This window comes from Chiloscyllium plagiosum, unplaced genomic scaffold (assembly GCF_037043375.1).
Source record: "Chiloscyllium plagiosum isolate Xiang-an unplaced genomic scaffold, Cpla_swu_hap1 HiC_scaffold_41, whole genome shotgun sequence".
Classification (NCBI taxonomy): Eukaryota; Metazoa; Chordata; class Chondrichthyes; order Orectolobiformes; family Hemiscylliidae; genus Chiloscyllium; species Chiloscyllium plagiosum.
In genome coordinates this window covers 41,948,080-41,965,295 of record NW_028270179.1, presented here as the reverse complement: position 1 = coordinate 41,965,295, position 17,216 = coordinate 41,948,080, and the positions used below count along the sequence as shown (strand labels likewise).

Genomic DNA, 17,216 nt, shown 5'->3' with positions numbered 1-17,216 from the left:
CGTTTAACAAAAGGGCAATTTCTGCCCCCTCCTTGCTTACTTGTCCTTCTGTCACGCCTGTATCTTCTGTATCCTGGAACACTGAGCTGCCAGTCCTACCCTTCTCTGCCACGTTTCTGTTATGGCTATAATATCCCAGTCCTCAGTCTCAATGGTCAATCTCTTATTCAGAGTCCCACCTTCCCCCTCCCCCCCACCAAAGTAGTTTAAACCCTCCCAGGTAACATTAGCAAATTAACCTGTCCCTCTTGTACAGGTCACCTCTACCCCATGAGAGATACCAATGATCCAAGAACTGAAAACCCTGCCACCAAAACCAGCTCCTCAGCCACATATTGATCTGGCCTGTCTTTACCTGGTTGATTGTTTCCATGTTATTAACCTTGTCATGAATTGCACAATTGAAATGGCATTTCACTCTTTTGAGGGTGGACACATTCTGAGGTCATCATTGTTTTACTTTGATCTTTGCCCTTTTTGATTTGAAACTGAGAGATGAGGGTGAGAATTGAGCTTTGAACTTTGAACAGCAACTTGTTGAAAGAAAGAAGAGAACAACAGGAAGACATTTGCTGTTGGGAACTGGCCTGGACAGATAATTCAGGTTAACTACTGTTCAAAGGTTACAGTAGATGTTTTCACACTGAGACGTTGCTATGTTCGGGGACAAACAGCTTTTACAAGTTATTCTCTCTTTATTAACTGTTTGAAAATTCAGAGAAAGAATCCCTCAGAATAAGAAATAAGTAAAAATCTCGAGATGTCTCCGAGGCTGTTTGCATTAACTGGTGACTTCAGAATTCCAACTCTCTCTCCTACATATCATAGTCCCCTCCTGCTTCAAGAAGACCACCATCATCATCCCCATACCTAAGAAAGTGCATGCAATGTGCCTTAATGATGACCGCCCAGTGGCTCTGACCTCAGTCATCATGAAGTGCTTCGAGAGGCTGATCATGGCCCACATCCACTCCAGTCTCCCAGCCTGCCTCAATCCCCTACAATCTGCCTATCGATGTAACCGGTCAGCAGCGGGTGTCACTTCCCGAAGTCGTGCACTCATTCCTGGAACATCTGGACAACAAGGACACTTACATCAGACTCCTGCTCATTGACTACAGTTCTGCGTTCAACATCATTATCCCCTCCAGACTGATCTCAAAAATCTGTGACCTTGGTCAGGGCTCTGCCTTTGCCACTGGATCCTCAGCTTTCTCACCCACAGACTGTAATCATTGAGGATAGGAACTGCACCTCCTCCACAATAATGCTCAACACTAGAGCCCCCCCCGCCCACCAAGGATGCATCCTCAGCCTCCTCCCGAACTCTCTGTACACCCATGACTGTGTTTCCAAATTCCAAATGAATACTATCTACAAGTTCACTGATGACACCACCATGGTAGACGACTATCTAACAACAACGAGTCAAAATACAGAAGGGAGATAGAGGGCTTGATGATGTGGTGCAATGAGAACAACCTCTCTCTCCATATCAGCAAAACTAAAGGTCTGATCAATGACTTTAGAAAGGAAGAAAGAGAACACAGCCCCATCTACATCAATGGAGTAGAGTGTGAGAGGGTGGAGAGTGTCAAGTTGCTTGGAGTGACAATAACTGACCACCTGTCCGACTTTCATGCGTTGGCAAGTGGTCCAAGGCACAACAATGGCTCTTCTTCCTCAGGAAATTCGGTGTGTCCATACGGATCCTTGCCAGTGGCTACAGGTGCACCATTGACCGCACACTGTCCTGGTCCAGAACAGCCTGGTATAGCAACTGCTCTGCCCAGGACAGTAAGAAGCTACAGAGGGTGATGTGCACAGCCCAGACCATCAGGGAAGCCAACCTTCCATCCATGGACTCCATTTACAAGGCTCGCTGCTGCGGAAAGGCTGCTGACAACATCAAAGACCCATCGCCACCCTCCCCCCACCCCCACGCGTGGTAATGATCCCTGACTCTTCCATCAGACAGAAGAAACAGAAACCTGAACGCACGCACCAGCAGGTTCATGGATAGCTTCCTCCTGGCCATTATTAGACTGATGAATGGACTGTCTAGCCTGAAACATTGCTGTCCTGGCTAACACTGATCTCGTCTAGTACACGCCCTGTGCAATATAACCTGTACGCCTCTGTCTAAGTCTTTCTGATCTGTGCATCCTTCCTTTCGATGATCTGCCTGTACTGCTCAGAAACACAGCTTTTCACTGGATTTCAGTACACCTGATAATAAATCAGATCAATTAATATATAGTCAGATGTGCATGGGATATAATAACCATTAGTCTAAGGATTTCATGAAGGCTTGGTATTCACCACTGAAACCGTTATTGAACTGGAACTGGGTCAGTCTGTCTGTTGGTGTGAGTGGGGGTGAGGATGAAAGAAGATTGGCCAGAGATTATAGATATCAGTTAGACTGTTTTGTTGTCCATCTGTGCTCTGCTGAAGTTACAATATTAATACCCAATTCTTCATTTTGTTGAAGTTGTAAACTTAGTGTCCAAGACCTAGTATTCCTAATGTTTGCTGAGGAATAAGTGAGCAATTGTGAGGGCCATGGAACATTTTAATTTCACTTTGTTGCAAATCCAGTGTTGATGATGCTGACTGGGTCTGCCTTGCGATAGGGTTAGGGTTAGGGTCCCGTAGCACAGCTTTGTTCAATTCGGATCGGAGTTACCTGCTGTTTGGTGAAATGTTCAAACTGCTTCAGCATCTGCTCCATCAGTTTGCCAATCGCCCTGTTAAACTGTTTCGTGTAAGCCTTGCAGAACTTCTCAGTCTCTTTCTTCAGGGATTTATTCAACTCCAGGTCATTCACTTCCAGTTGCTGCTTAAATTCCTCCACCAGCTCATTGGCTTTCGTCTCCAGACGGTGCCTCATTGACATCGGAGAGGTTTTCAGGATCTCAGAGATATCATCATCATCATCATCATCTATCTCCTGAAATTAAACCACGTAATTAATGGTGAGTAAAGCACACATTGCACACTGACAGTGACAGCACGGGGTTAGGTACAGAGTAAAGCTCCCTCTACACTGTCCCCCCATCAAACACTCCCAGGGACAGTGACAGCACGGGGTTAGGTACAGAGTAAAGCTCCCTCTACACTGTCCCCCCATCAAACACTCCCAGGGACAGGGACAGCACGGGGTTAGGTACAGAGTAAAGCTCCCTCTACACTGTCCCCCCATCAAACACTCCCAGGGACAGGGACAGCACGGGGTTAGGTACAGAGTAAATCTCCCTCTACACTGTCCCCCCCATCAAACACTCCCAGGGACAGGGACAGGGACAGGGACAGCACAGGGTTAGGTACAGAGTAAATCTCCCTCTACACTGTCCCCCATCAGACACTCCCAGGAACAGGGACAGCACGGGGTTAGATACAGAGTAAAGCTCCCTCTACACTGTCCCCCCATCAAACACTCCCAGGGACAGGGACAGCACGGGGTTAGATACAGAGTAAAGCTCCCTCTACACTGTCCCCCATCAAACACTCCCAGGGACAGCACGGGGTTAGATACAGAGTAAAGCTCCCTCTACACTGTCCCCCCCATCAAACACTCCCAGGGACAGCACGGGGTTAGATACAGAGTAAAGCTCCCTCTACACTGTCCCCCCCATCAAACACTCCCAGGGACAGGGACAGCACGGGGTTAGATACAGAGTAAAGCTCCCTCTACACTGTCCCCCCCATCAAACACTCCCAGGGACAGGGACAGCACGGGGTTAGGTACAGAGTAAAGCTCCCACTACACTGTCCCCCCATCAAACACCCCCAGGGACAGGGACAACACGGGGTTAGATACAGAGTAAAGCTCCCTCTACACTGTTGCATTCACAAGCACTGTACATTTTGGATCTGAGTTACCTGCTCCTTGATGAAACATTCAAACCCCTTCAACAACGTTTGCCTCAGGTTGCCAATGGCCCAGTTATAGTTTGTGGTATAAGCCTTGCAGAAGTTCTCAGTCTCTTTCTTCAGGAGATTATCCAACTCCGTGACCTCACCCTCTCTCGGTTCCTCACCCACTTCCAGTTGCTGCTTAAATTCCTCCACCAGCTCATTGGCCTTTGTCTCCAGACGGTCCCTCATTGACATCGGAGAGGTTTTCAGGATCTCATTGAAATTGTCGTCATCTATCTCCTGAAATCAAACCGCATGCTGTTAATGGAGAGTAAAACACACACTGGCAGGGACAGCACAGGGTTAGATACAGAGTAAAGCTCCCTCTACACTGTCCCCCCATCAAACACTCCCAGGGACAGGGACAGCACAGGGTTAGATACAGAGTAAAGCTCCCTCTACACTGTCCCACCATCAAACACCCCCAGGACAGGGACAGCACAGGGTTAGATACAGAGTAAAGCTCCCTCTACACTGTCCCACCATCAAACACCCCCAGGGACAGGGACAGCACGGGGTTAAATACAGAGTAAAGCTCTCTCTACACTGTCCCCCATCAAACACTCCCAGGGACAGGGACAGCACGGGGTTAGATACAGAGTAAAGCTCCCTCTACACTGTCCCACCATCAAACATTCCTGGGAGTTAGACACAATGTAAAGCTTCCTGAGCACCGGTCATCATTAGACACAGCCAGAACAGAGTATGCATGGGATTGGATACAGAGTAAAGCTCCCTCTACACTGTGTCCCCATCAGACACTCCCAGGGACAGGGACAGCACGGGGTTAGATACAGAGTAAAGCTCCCTCTACACTGTCCCCCCAACAAACACTCCCAGAGATAAGGACAGCACAGAGTTAGATACAGAGTAAAGCTCCCTCTACACTGTCTCACCAACAAACACTCCCAGCGACAGGGACAGCACGGGGTTAGATACAGAGTAAAGCTCTCTCTACACTGTGCCCCCATCAAACACACCCAGGGACAGGGACAGCACAGGGTTAGATACAGAGTAAAGCTCCCTCTACACTGTCCTCCCCATCAAACACTCCCTGGGACAGTGACAGCACAGGGTTAGATACAGAGTAAAGCTCCCTCTACACTGTTGCATTCACAAGCACTGTACATTTTGGATCTGAGTTACCTGCTCCTTGATGAAACATTCAAATTCCTTCAACAACGTTTGCCTCAGGTTGCCAATGGCCCAGTTATATTTTGCCGTATAAGCCTTGCAGAAGTTCTCAGTCTCTTTCTTCAGGAGATTATCCAACTCCGTGACCTCACCCTCTCTCAGTTCCTCACCCACTTCCAGTTGCTGCTTAAATTCCTCCACCAGCTCATTGGCCTTTGTCTCCAGACGGTCCCTCATTGACATCGGAGAGGTTTTCAGGATCTCATTGAAATTGTCGTCATCTATCTCCTGAAATCAAACCGCATGCTGTTAATGAAGAGTAAAACACACACTGGCAGGGACAGCACAGGGTTAGATACAGAGTAAAGCTTCCTCTACACTGTCCCCCCATCCCAGGGACAGGGACAGCACGGGGTTAGATACAGAGTAAAGCTCCCTCTACACTGTTCCCCTATCAAACACTCCCAGGGACAGCGACAGCACGGGGTTAGATACAGAGTAAAGCTACCTCTACACTGTCCCCCCATCAAACACTCCCAGGGACAGGGACAGCACGGGGTTAGATACAGAGTAAAGCTCCCTCTACACTGTCCTCCCCATCAAAAACACCCAGGGACAGGGACAGCACGGGGTTAGATACAGAGTAAAGCTCCCCCTACACTGTCCCCCCATCAAACAATCCCAGAGTCAGGGACAGCATGGGGTTAGATACAGAGTAAAGCTCCCTCTACACTGTCCCCCCATCAAACACTCCCAGGGACAGGGACAGCACGGGGTTAGATACAGAATAAAGCTCCCTCTACACTGTCCCCCCATCAAACAATCCCAGAGTCAGGGACAGCATGGGGTTAGATACAGAGTAAAGCTCCCTCTACACTGTCCCCCCATCAAACACTTCCAGGACAAGAACAGCACAGTGTTAGATACAGAGTAAAACTCTCTCTACACTATCCCCACATCAAACACGCACAATGACAGCATGGGGTGAGATACAGAGTAAAGATCCCTCTACACTGTCCCCCGCATCAAACACTCCCAGGGACAGGGACAGCACAGCATTAGTACTGGATAAAGGTGCATTTTAACTGTTGGTATTCCTGTCCTGTCACGAAGCTCTGATCATTTTCTAACAGTTACCTGCAGTTTGATGAAGTCTTTAAACTCCTGCAGCAACCTCTCCCTCAGGGTACAAATCACCCGATGGAACTGCCTCGTGTAGGCTGGGCAGAAGTTCTCAATCTCTTCCTTCAGGAGATTATCCAACTCCGTGACCTCACTCTCTCTCTGTTCCTCACCCACTTCCAGTTGCTGCTTAAATTCCTCCACCAGCTCATTGGCCTTTGTCTCCAGACGGTCCCTCATTGACATTGGAGAGATTTTCAGGATCTCATTGAAATTGTCGTCATCTATCTCCTGAAATCAAACCGCATGCTGTTAATGAAGAGTAAAACACACACTGGCAGGGACAGCACAGGGTTAGATACAGAGTAAAGCTCCCTCTACACTGTCCCCCCATCAAACACTCCCAGGGACAGGGACAGCATGGGGTTAGATACAGAGTAAAGCTTCCTCTACACTGTCCCCCCATCAAACACTCCCAGGGACAGGGACAACACGGGGTTAGATACAGAGTAAAGCTCCCTCTACACTGTTGCATTCACAAGCACTGTACATTTTGGATCTGAGTTACCTGCTCCTTGATGAAACATTCAAACCCCTTCAACAACGTTTGCCTCAGGATGCCAATGGCCCAGTTATAGTTTGTGGTATAAGCCTTGCAGAAGTTCTCAGTCTCTTTCTTCAGGAGATTATCCAACTCCGTGACCTCACCCTCTCTCTGTTCCTCACCCACTTCCAGTTGCTGCTTAAATTCCTCCACCAGCTCATTGGCTTTTGTCTCCAGACGGTCCCTCATTGACATTGGAGAGATTTTCAGGATCTCATTGAAATTGTCGTCATCTATCTCCTGAAATCAAACCGCATGCTGTTAATGGAGAGTAAAACACACACTGGCAGGGACAGCACAGGGTTAGATACAGAGTAAAGCTCCCTCTACACTGTCCCACCATCAAACACCCCCAGGACAGGGACAGCACAGGGTTAGATACAGAGTAAAGCTCCCTCTACACTGTCCCACCATCAAACACCCCCAGGACAGGGACAGCACAGGGTTAGATACAGAGTAAAGCTCCCTCTACACTGTCCTCCCATCAAACACTCCCAGGGACAGGGACAGCACGGGGTTAGATACAGAGTAAAGCTTCCTCTACACTGTCCCCCCATCCCAGGGACAGGGACAGCACGGGGTTAGATACAGAGTAAAGCTTCCTCTACACTGTCCCCCCATCAAACACTCCCAGGGACAGAGACAGCACGGGGTTAGATACAGAGTAAAGCTCCCTCTACTCTGCTCCCATCAAACATTCCTGGGAGTTAGACACAATGTAAAGCTTCCTGAGCACCGGTCATCATCAGACACAGCCAGAACAGTGTATGCATGGGATTGGATACAGAGTAAAGCTCCCTCTACACTGTGCCCCCATCAGACAATCCCAGGGACAGGGACTGCACGGGGTTAGACACAGAGTAAAGCTCCCTCTACACGGTCCCCCCATCAGACACTCCCAGGGACAGGGACAGCACGGGGTTAGATACAGAGTAAAGCTCCCTCTACACGGTCCCCCCATCAAACACTCCCAGGGACAGGGACAGCACGGGGTTAGATACAGTGTAAAGCCCCCTCTACACTGTCCCCCCATCAAACACTCCCAGGGACAGGGACAGCACGGTGTTAGATACAGAGTAAAGCTCCCTCTACACTGTCCCCCCATCAAACACTCCCAGGCATGGGACAACATGGGCTTAGGTACAGAGTAAAGCTCCCTCTACACTGTCCCCCCCATCAAACACTCCCAGGGACAGGGACAGCATGGGCCTAGGTACAGAGTAAAGCTCCCTCTACACTGTTGCATTCACAAGCACTGTACATTTTGGATCTGAGTTACCTGCTCCTTGATGAAACATTCAAACCCCTTCAGCAACATTTGCCTCAGGTTGCCAATGGCCCAGTTATATTTTGTGGTATAAGCCTTGCAGAAGTTCTCAGTGTCTTTCTTCAGGAGATTATCCAACTCCGTGACCTCACTCTCTCTCTGTTCCTCACCCACTTCCAGTTGCTGCTTAAATTCACCCTTCAGCTCATTGGCCTTTGTCTCCAGACGGTTCCTCATTGACATCGGAGAGGTTTTCAGGATCACAGAGATATCATCATCACCTACCTCCTGAAATTAAACCACATGCAGTTAATGGTGAGCAAAGCACACAACGACAGAGGCAGCACAGATACAGAGTAAAGCTGCCTCTACACTGTTGCATTCACAAGCACTGTACATTTTGGATCTGAGTTACCTGCTCCTTGATGAAACATTCAAACCCCTTCAACAACGTTTGCCTCAGCTTGCCAATGGCCCAGTTATATTTTGTGGTATAAGCCTTGCAGAAGTTCTCAGTCTCTTTCTTCAGGAGATTATCCAACTCCGTGACCTCACCCTCTCTCTGTTCCTCACCCACTTCCAGTTGCTGCTTAAATTCCTCCACCAGCTCATTGGCCTTTGTCTCCAGACGGTCCCTCATTGACATTGGAGAGATTTTCAGGATCTCATTGAAATTGTCGTCATCTATCTCCTGAAATCAAACCGCATGCTGTTAATGAAGAGTAAAACACACACTGGCAGGGACAGCACAGGGTTAGATACAGAGTAAAGCTCCCTCTACACTGTCCCACCATCAAACATTCCTGGGAGTTAGACACAATGTAAAGCTTCCTGAGCACCGGTCATCATCCGACACAGCCAGAACAGAGTATGCATGGGGTTGGATACAGAGTAAAGCTCCCTCTGCACTGTGCCCCCATCAGACACTCCCAGGGACAGCACGGGGTTAGATACAGAGTAAAGCTCTCTCTACACTGTCCCCCCCATCAAACACCCCCAGGGACAGGGACAGCACAGGGTTAGATACAGAATAAAGCTCCCTCTACACTGTCCCCCCATCAAACACTCCCAGGACAGGGACAGCACCGGGTTAGATACAGAGTAAAGCTCCCTCTACACTGTCCCCCATCAAACACTCCCAGGACAGGGACAGCACCGGGTTAGATATTGACTAAGTAAGAAAGGTGGTAAGGAAAAGCCAGGAACGAAGACCAGTGAGCCTGACATTGGTGGTGGGCAAGTTGTTGGAGGGAATCCTGAGGGAGAGGGTGTACATGTATTTGGAAAGGCAAGGACTGATTAGGGATAGTCAACATGGCTTTGTGCGTGGGAAATCATGTCTCACTAACTTTATTGCATTGTTGAAGAAGTAACAAAGAGGATTGTTGAGGGCAGAGCAGTGGATGTGATCTGTATGGCCTTCAATAAGGTGTTTGGCAAGGTTCCCCATGGGAGACTGATTAGCAAGGTTAGATCTCATGGAATACAGGGAGCACTAGCCATTTGGATACAAAACTGGCTCAAAGGTAGAAGACAGAGGGTGGAATTGGAGGGTTGTTTTTCAGACTGGAGGCCTGTGACCAGTGGAGTGCCACAAGGATCGGTGCTGGGTCTACTGCTTTTAAATTATATAAATGATCTGGATGTGAACATAGGAGGTAGAGTTAGTAAGTTTGCAGATGACACCAAAATGGGAGGTGTAGTGGACAGCAAAGAAGGTTACCTCAGATTACAACAGGATCTGGATCAGATGGGCCAATGGGCTGAGGGGAGGCAGATGGAGTTTAATTTAGATAAATGCAAGGTGTTGCATTTTGGAAAAGCAAATCAGGTCAGGACTTATACACATAATGGTCAGGTCCTGGGGAGTTGCTGAACAAAGAGACCTTGGAGTGCAGGTTCATAGCTCCTTGAAAGTGGAGTCGCAGCTAAAACATAGAACATAGAACAGTACAGCACAGAACAGGCCCTTCAGCCCACGATATTGTGCCGACCACTGATCCTCATGTATGCACCCTCAAATTTCTGTGACCATATGCATGTCCAGGAGTCTCTTAAATGTCCCCAATGACCCTGCCTCCACAACTGCTGCTAGCAACGCATTCCATGCTCTCACAACTCTCTGTGTAAAGAACCCGCCTCTGACATCCCCTCTATACTTTCCTCCAACCAGCTTAAAACTATGACCCCTCGTGTTAGCCATTTCTGCCCTGGGAAATAGTCTCTGGCTATCGACTCTATCTATGCCTCTCATTATCTTGTATACCTCAATTAGGTCCCCTCTCCTCCTCCTCTTCTCCAATGAAAAAAGTCCGAGCTCAGCCAACCTCTCTTCATAACATAAGCCCTCCAGTCCAGGCAACATCCTGGTAAACCTCCTCTGAACCCTCTCCAAAGCATCCACATCTTTCCTATAACAGGGCGACCAGAACTGGACACAGTATTCCAAGTGCGATCTAAGCAAAGTTTTATAGAGCTGCAACAAGATCTCATGACTCTTAAACTCAATTCCCCTGTTAATGAAAGCCAAAACACCATATGCTTTCTTAACAACCCTGTCCACTTGGGTGGCCATTTTAAGGGATCTATGTACCTGCACCCCAAGATCCCTCTGTTCCTCCACACTGCCAAGAATCCTATCCTTAATCCTGTACTCAGCTTTCAAATTCGACTTTCCAAAATGCATCACCTCACATTTATCCAGGTTGAACTCCATCTGCCGCCTCTCAGCCCATCTCTGCATCCTGTCAATGTCCTGCTGCAGCCTACAACAGCCCTCTATACTGTCAACGACACCTCCAACATTTGTGTCGTCTGCAAACTTGCTGACCCATCCTTCAATCCCTTCATCCAAGTCATTAATAAAAATTACAAACAGTAGAGGCCCAAGGACAGAGCCCTGTGGAACACCACTCACCACAGACTTCCAGGCAGAATATTTTCCTTCTACTACTACTTGCTGTCTTCTATTGGCCAGCCAATTCTGTATCCAGACAGCTAGGTTTCCCTGTATCGCCTTCCTCCTGACCTTCTGAATGAGCCTACCATGGAGAACCTTATCGAATACCTTACTGAAGTCCATATACACCACATCCACAGCTCAATCCTCATCAACTTTTCTAGTCACATCCTCAAAGAACTCAATAAGGTTTGTGAGGCATAACCTGCCCATCACAAAGCCGTGTTGACTGCATTTAATCAAGCCATGCTCTTCCAGATGGTCATAAATCCTATCCCTCAGAATCCTTTCTAACACCTTGCAGACTACAGACGTGAGACTCACTGGTCTGTAATTGCCGGGGATTTCCCTATTTCCTTTCTTGAAGAGAGGAATTACATTTGCCTCTCTCCAGTCCTCAGGTACGACTCCGGTGGAGAGCGAGGATGAAAAGATCTTCGTAAGTGGCGAAGCAATTGCATTTCTCGTTTCCCAAAGCAGCCAAGGACAAATCTGGTCCGAGCCTGGCGACTTGTCAATCTTAATGTTTGACAAAATTTTCTGCACATCAGCTTCCTCTATCTCTATCCATTTCAGCATGCACACCTGCTCTTCAAAGGTTTCATTCACTACAAAGTTTGTTTCTTTCATAAAGACAGAAGCAAAAAACTCATTTAGGGCTTCCCCACCTCCTCAGACTCCATACCCAAATTCCCTATGCTATCCCTGATTGGCCCTACTTGGATAGTGTGGAAGGCGTTTGGTATGCTTTCCTTTATTGGTCAGAGTATTGAGTACAGGAGTTGGGAGGTCATGTTGCGGCTGTACAGGACATTGGTTAGGCCACTGTTGGAATATTGTGTGCAATTCTGGTCTCCTTCCTATCGGAAAGATGTTGTGAAACTTGAAAGAGTTCAGAAAAGATTTACAAGGATGTTGCCAGGGTTGGAGGGTCTGAGCTACAGGGAGAGGCTGAACAGGCTGGGGCTGTTTTCCCTGGAGTGTCAAGGCTAAGGGGTGACCTTCGAGAGATTTACAAAATCATGAGGAGGCATGGATAGGATAAATACACAACGACTCTTCCCTAGGGTTGGGGAGTCCAGAACTAGAGGGCATAGGTTTAGAGTGAGAGGCTAAAATTTAAAAGGGACCGAAAGGGCAACTTTTTCACAGAGAGGGTGATGCGTGTATGGAATGAGCTGCCCGAGGAAGTGGTGGAGGCTGGTACAATTACATTATTTGAAAGGTATTTGGATGAGGACATGAATAGGAAGGGTTTAAGAGAGATATGTGCTGGCAAATCAGACTGGATTAGATGAGGATATCTGGTCGACATGGATAAGTTGGATCAAAGGGTCTCTTTCCATGCTGTACATCTCTATGACTAAAGCTACCTCTGCACTGTCCCACATCAAAAACGCACAAGACAGAAATAACACAGCATTAGATCTCGAGTAAAGCCCCCTCTACACTGTCCCCCCATTAAACACACCCAGGACAGAGACAGCATGGGGTTAGATACAGAGTAAAGCTCCCTCTGTACTGTGCCCAATCACACACTCCCAGGGACAGGGACAGCACGGGGTTAGATACAGATTAAAGCTCTCTTTACATTGTCCTCGCCGTTAAATACTCCCAGGATAGGGAGAGCATGGGGTTCAATACAGAGTAAAGCTCCCCCTACACATCCTCCATCAAACATTCCCAGGACAAGGACAGCACAGGGTCAGACATTGAGAAAATAACACATTCATCCTTCAAGGTAAAAGAAAAGCTCTCTCCAAACTCTCCCCATTTCAGCGTAATTAGATGTCGTACAGAGCAATGGAAGAAATTTTGGAAATCCTGCAGCATCTTCTCCCGCAGCTTTAATCCCTGAATGGCATTCATCATCTGTGGAAAAATCAATGATAAATTCTGATTTATGAGCTATCAGGGAGACTGGTCTTTCTCAGTCCCCTCTCTCTCTCTCAGGGAGATATCTGTACACTGACTGGTGTCTCTCAGTCCCCTCTCTCTCAGGGAGATATCTGTACACTGACTGGTGTCTCTCTCTCTCTCTCAGGGAGATATCTGTACACTGACTGCTGTCTCTCAGTCCCCTCTCTCTCAGGGAGATATCTGTATACTGACTGGTGTCTCTCAGTCCCCTCTCCCTGTCAGGGGAGTTATCTGTACACTGACTGGTGTCTCTCTCTCTCTCTTGTAGAGATATCTGTACACTGACTGGTGTCTCTCAGTCCCCTCTCACTCTCTCAGGGAGATATCTGTACACTGACTGGTGTCTCTCAGTCCCCTCTCTCTCAGGGAGATATCTGTACACTGACTGGTGTCTCTCAGTCCCCTCTCTCTCTCTCAGGGAGATATCTGTACACTGACTGGTGTCTCTCAGTCTCCGCTCTCTCAGGGAGATATCTGTACACTGACTGGTGTCTCTCAGTCCCCTCTCTCTATCTCAGGGAGATATCTGTACACTGACTAGTGTCTCTCAGTCCCCTCTCTCTCTCAGGGAGATATCTGTACACTGACTGGTGTCTCTCAGTCCCCTCTCTCTCTCTCAGGGAGATATCTGTACACTGACTGGTGTCTCTCAGTCCCCTCTCTCTCTCTCAGGGAGATATCTGTACACTGACTGGTGTCTCTCAGTCCCCCCTCTCTCTCTCAGGGAGTTATCTGTACACTGACTGGTGTCTCTCAGTCCTCTCTCTCTCAGGGAGATATCTGTACACTGACTGGTGTCTCTCAGTCCCCTCTCTCTCTCTCAGGGAGATATCTGTACACTGACTGGTGTCTCTCAGTCCCCTCTCTCTCTCTCTCAGGGAGATATCTGTACACTGACTGGTGTCTCTCAGTCCCCTCTCTCTCTCAGGGAGATAGATGTACACTGACTGGTGTCTCTCAGTCCCCTCTCTATCTCAGGGAGATATCTGTACACTGACTGGTGTCTCTCAGTCCCCTCTCTCTCTCAGAGAGATATCTGTACACTGACTGGTGTCTCTCAGTCCCCTCTCTCTCTCAGGGAGTTATCTGTAGACTGACTGGTGTCTCTCTCTCTCTCTCTCTCTCTCTCAGGGAGATATCTGTACACTGACTGGTGTTTCTCTCTCTCTCTCTCTCTCTCGGGGAGATATCAGGACACTGATTGGTGTCTCTCAGACCATTTCATTTTGTCACCTCTACAATAATCACAATGACTTACCTGGAGTGGTGTTGTGATGTGCTTTGAGTATCTCTCAATTGTTTTTGTGAACAACTGTTGTGAGAATTAGAAAGAGATGACAATTACACAGAACTTATGACAATAAAAAACAGAACGTCTCTCTATGATCAATGGTTAGACCAGAGGTTGGATTGATACCTTCATTCTTTCAAAAAACTGGAAGCCAGACACCACTGAACCCCTGTTAGCTGTTCGTGCACTGGTTGGTAAAGATCGCAGGACAGAAGAGGCGTAATCATCAAGGGAATTCCTGAAATCCTCACTCATGTCTGACAGGGAAAATAAATATATTATTCGACCTGAGTGTAATTACAGCCCTTTCCTGCTCTGGGACAGAGGGGACAATTGTATTCAAACTGGGGTGAGCCACAGATTGCTCGTTACATTGCATTAGGGTCACATTCAGTAGCTGTGTGTCACAAGGGCATCCCCAAACATACCATTCCAGTGACCGGTGGTACTTATTCTGATTTTCTTTCCAGGATTAGGCAGCAGAAAGCAATCACACTCTGACAGTTGCTTCATCAGCGGTGCAGATAATTTGGATTCGGAATTCTGAATTTCCTGCATAAACAAGTTTGAAACTGTTTGGCAAAATACATAACAGGCTAGCTTGTACATATTGTCACTCAGTAACCCCTTCCCCACCCAGCGCACTGCGTTACTGACTGTATCCCGACTGATGTTAATCCAGCTCCCTCACACTGTCACTCAGTAACCCCTCTCCCCCCCAGCGCCCTGTGTTACTGACTGTATCCCTACTGATGTTAATCCAGCTCCCTCACACTGTCACTCAGTAACCCCTCTCCCCACCCAGTGCCCTGTGTTACTGACTGTATCCCTACTGATGTTAATCCAGCTCCCTCACACTGTCACTCAGTAACCCCTCTCCCCCCAGCGCCCTGTGTTACTGACTGTATCCCTACTGATGTTAATCCAGCTCCCTCACACTGTCACTCAGTAACCCCTCTCCCCCCCAGCGCCCTGTGTTACTGACTGTATCCCTACTGATGTTAATCCAGCTCCCCCACACTGTCACTCAGTAACCCCTCTCCCTCCCAGCGCCCTGTGTTACTGAGTGTATCCCTACTGATGTTAATCCAGCTCCCTCACACTGTCACTCAGTAATCCCTCTCCCCCCCAGTGCCCTGTGTTACTGACTGTATCCCTACTGATGTTAATCCAGCTCCCTCACACTGTCACTCAGTAACCCCTCTCCCCCCCCAGCGCCCTGTGTTACTGACTGTATCCCTACTGATGTTAATCCAGCTCCCCCACACTGTCACTCAGTAACCCCCCCCCCCTCCCAGGGCCTGTGTTACTGACTGTATCCCTACTGATGTTAATCCAGCTCCCTCACACTGTCACTCAGTAACCCCTCTCCCCCCCAGCGCCCTGTGTTACTGACTGTATCCCTACTGTTGTTAATCCAGCTCCCTCACACTGTCACTCAGTAACCCCTCTCCCCCCCAGCGCCCTGTGTTACTGACTGTATCCCTACTGATGTTAATCCAGCTCCCTCACACTGTCACTCAGTAACCCCTCTCCCCCCCAGGGCCCTGTGTTACTGACTGTATCACTACTGATGTTAATCCAGCTCCCTCACACTGTCACTCAGTAACCCCTCTCCCCCCCAGCGCCCTGTGTTACTGACTGTATCCCTACTGATGTTAATCCAGCTCCCTCACACTGTCACTCTGTAACCCCTCTCCCCTCCCAGGGCCCTGTGTTACTGACTGTATCCCTACTGATGTTAATCCAGCTCCCTCACACTGTCACTCAGTAACCCCTCTCCCCCCCAGCGCCCTGTGTTACTGACTGTATCCCTACTGATGTTAATCCAGCTCCCTCACACTGTCACTCAGTAACCCCTCTCCAACCCCAGCGCCCTGTGTTACTGACTGTATCCCTACTGATGTTAATCCAGCTCCCTCACACTGTCACTCAGTAACCCCTCTCCCCCCCCCAGCGCCCTGTGTTACTGACTGTATCTCTACTGATGTTAATCCAGCTCCCTCACACTGTCACTCAGTAACCCCTCTCCCCCCCACCAGCGCCCTGTGTTACTGACTGTATCCCTACTGATGTTAATCCAGCTCCCTCACACTGTCACTCAGTAACCCCTCTCCCACCCCCCCCAGCGCCCTGTGTTACTGACTGTATCTCTACTGATGTTAATCCAGCTCCCTCACACTGTCACTCAGTAACGCCTCTCCCTCGCATCGCCCTGTGTTACTGACTGTATTCTGGATCAGTGGTGCTGGATGAGCACAGCAATTCAGGCAGCATCCGAGGACAGGCAAAATCGACGTTTCGGGCAAAAGCCCTTCATCAGGAATATATTCCTGATGAAGGGCTTTTGCCCGAAACGTCGATTTTGCTGTCCTCGGATGCTGCCTGAATTGCTGTGCTCTTCCAGCACCACTGATCCAGAATCTGGTTTCCAGCATCTGCAGTCATTGTTTTTACCTTACTGACTGTATCCCTACTGATGTTAATCCAGCTCCCTCACACTGTCACTCAGTAACCCCTCTCCCCCCCAGTGCCCTGTGTTACTGACTATATCCCTACTGATGTTAATCTAGCTCCCTCACACTGTCACTCAGTAACCCCTCTCCCCTCCCAGTGCCCTGTGTTACTGACTGTATCTCTACTGATGTTAATCCAGCTCCCTCACACTGTCACTCAGTAACCCCTCTCCGCCCCCAGCGCCCTGTGTTACTGACTGTATCCCTACTGATGTTAATCCAGCTCCCTCACACTGTCACTCAGTAACCCCTCTTCCTCACAGCGCACTGTGTTACTGACTGTATCCCTACTGATGTTAATCCAGCTCCCTCACACTGTCACTCAGTAACCCCTCTCCCCCCCAGCGCCCTGTGTTACTGACTGTATCCCTACTGATGTTAATCCAGCTCCCTCACACTGTCACTCAGTAACCCCTCTCCACCCCAGCGCCCTGTGTTACTGACTGTATCTCTACTGATGTTAATCCAGCTCCCTCACACTG

The 17,216-nt window shown here is 48.7% G+C and overlaps 1 protein-coding gene across 9 annotated transcripts in view; it reads right to left on the bottom strand.

The window, feature by feature from the left end:
- The window catches only part of LOC122544759 (uncharacterized), a 144,553-nt gene that overhangs the window by 90,828 nt on the left and 36,509 nt on the right, over window positions 1-17,216 (bottom strand). For 8 of the 9 annotated variants that reach the window (XM_087981846.1, XM_087981849.1, XM_087981851.1 and 5 more), the window contains exons 8-18: window positions 14,647-14,770; window positions 14,345-14,475; window positions 14,186-14,239; window positions 12,805-12,879; window positions 8,464-8,739; window positions 8,061-8,336; window positions 6,746-7,021; window positions 6,193-6,468; window positions 5,068-5,343; window positions 3,886-4,161; window positions 2,690-2,953 (exon numbers count right to left, since the gene is read on the bottom strand). In XM_087981846.1, coding sequence (XP_087837972.1) covers window positions 2,690-2,953; window positions 3,886-4,161; window positions 5,068-5,343; window positions 6,193-6,468; window positions 6,746-7,021; window positions 8,061-8,336; window positions 8,464-8,739; window positions 12,805-12,879; window positions 14,186-14,239; window positions 14,345-14,475; window positions 14,647-14,770 — 2,304 coding nt within the window. The remainder of the gene's footprint in view (window positions 1-2,689; window positions 2,954-3,885; window positions 4,162-5,067; window positions 5,344-6,192; window positions 6,469-6,745; window positions 7,022-8,060; window positions 8,337-8,463; window positions 8,740-12,804; window positions 12,880-14,185; window positions 14,240-14,344; window positions 14,476-14,646; window positions 14,771-17,216) is intronic. The other variant, XM_087981854.1, reaches the window with a different exon arrangement.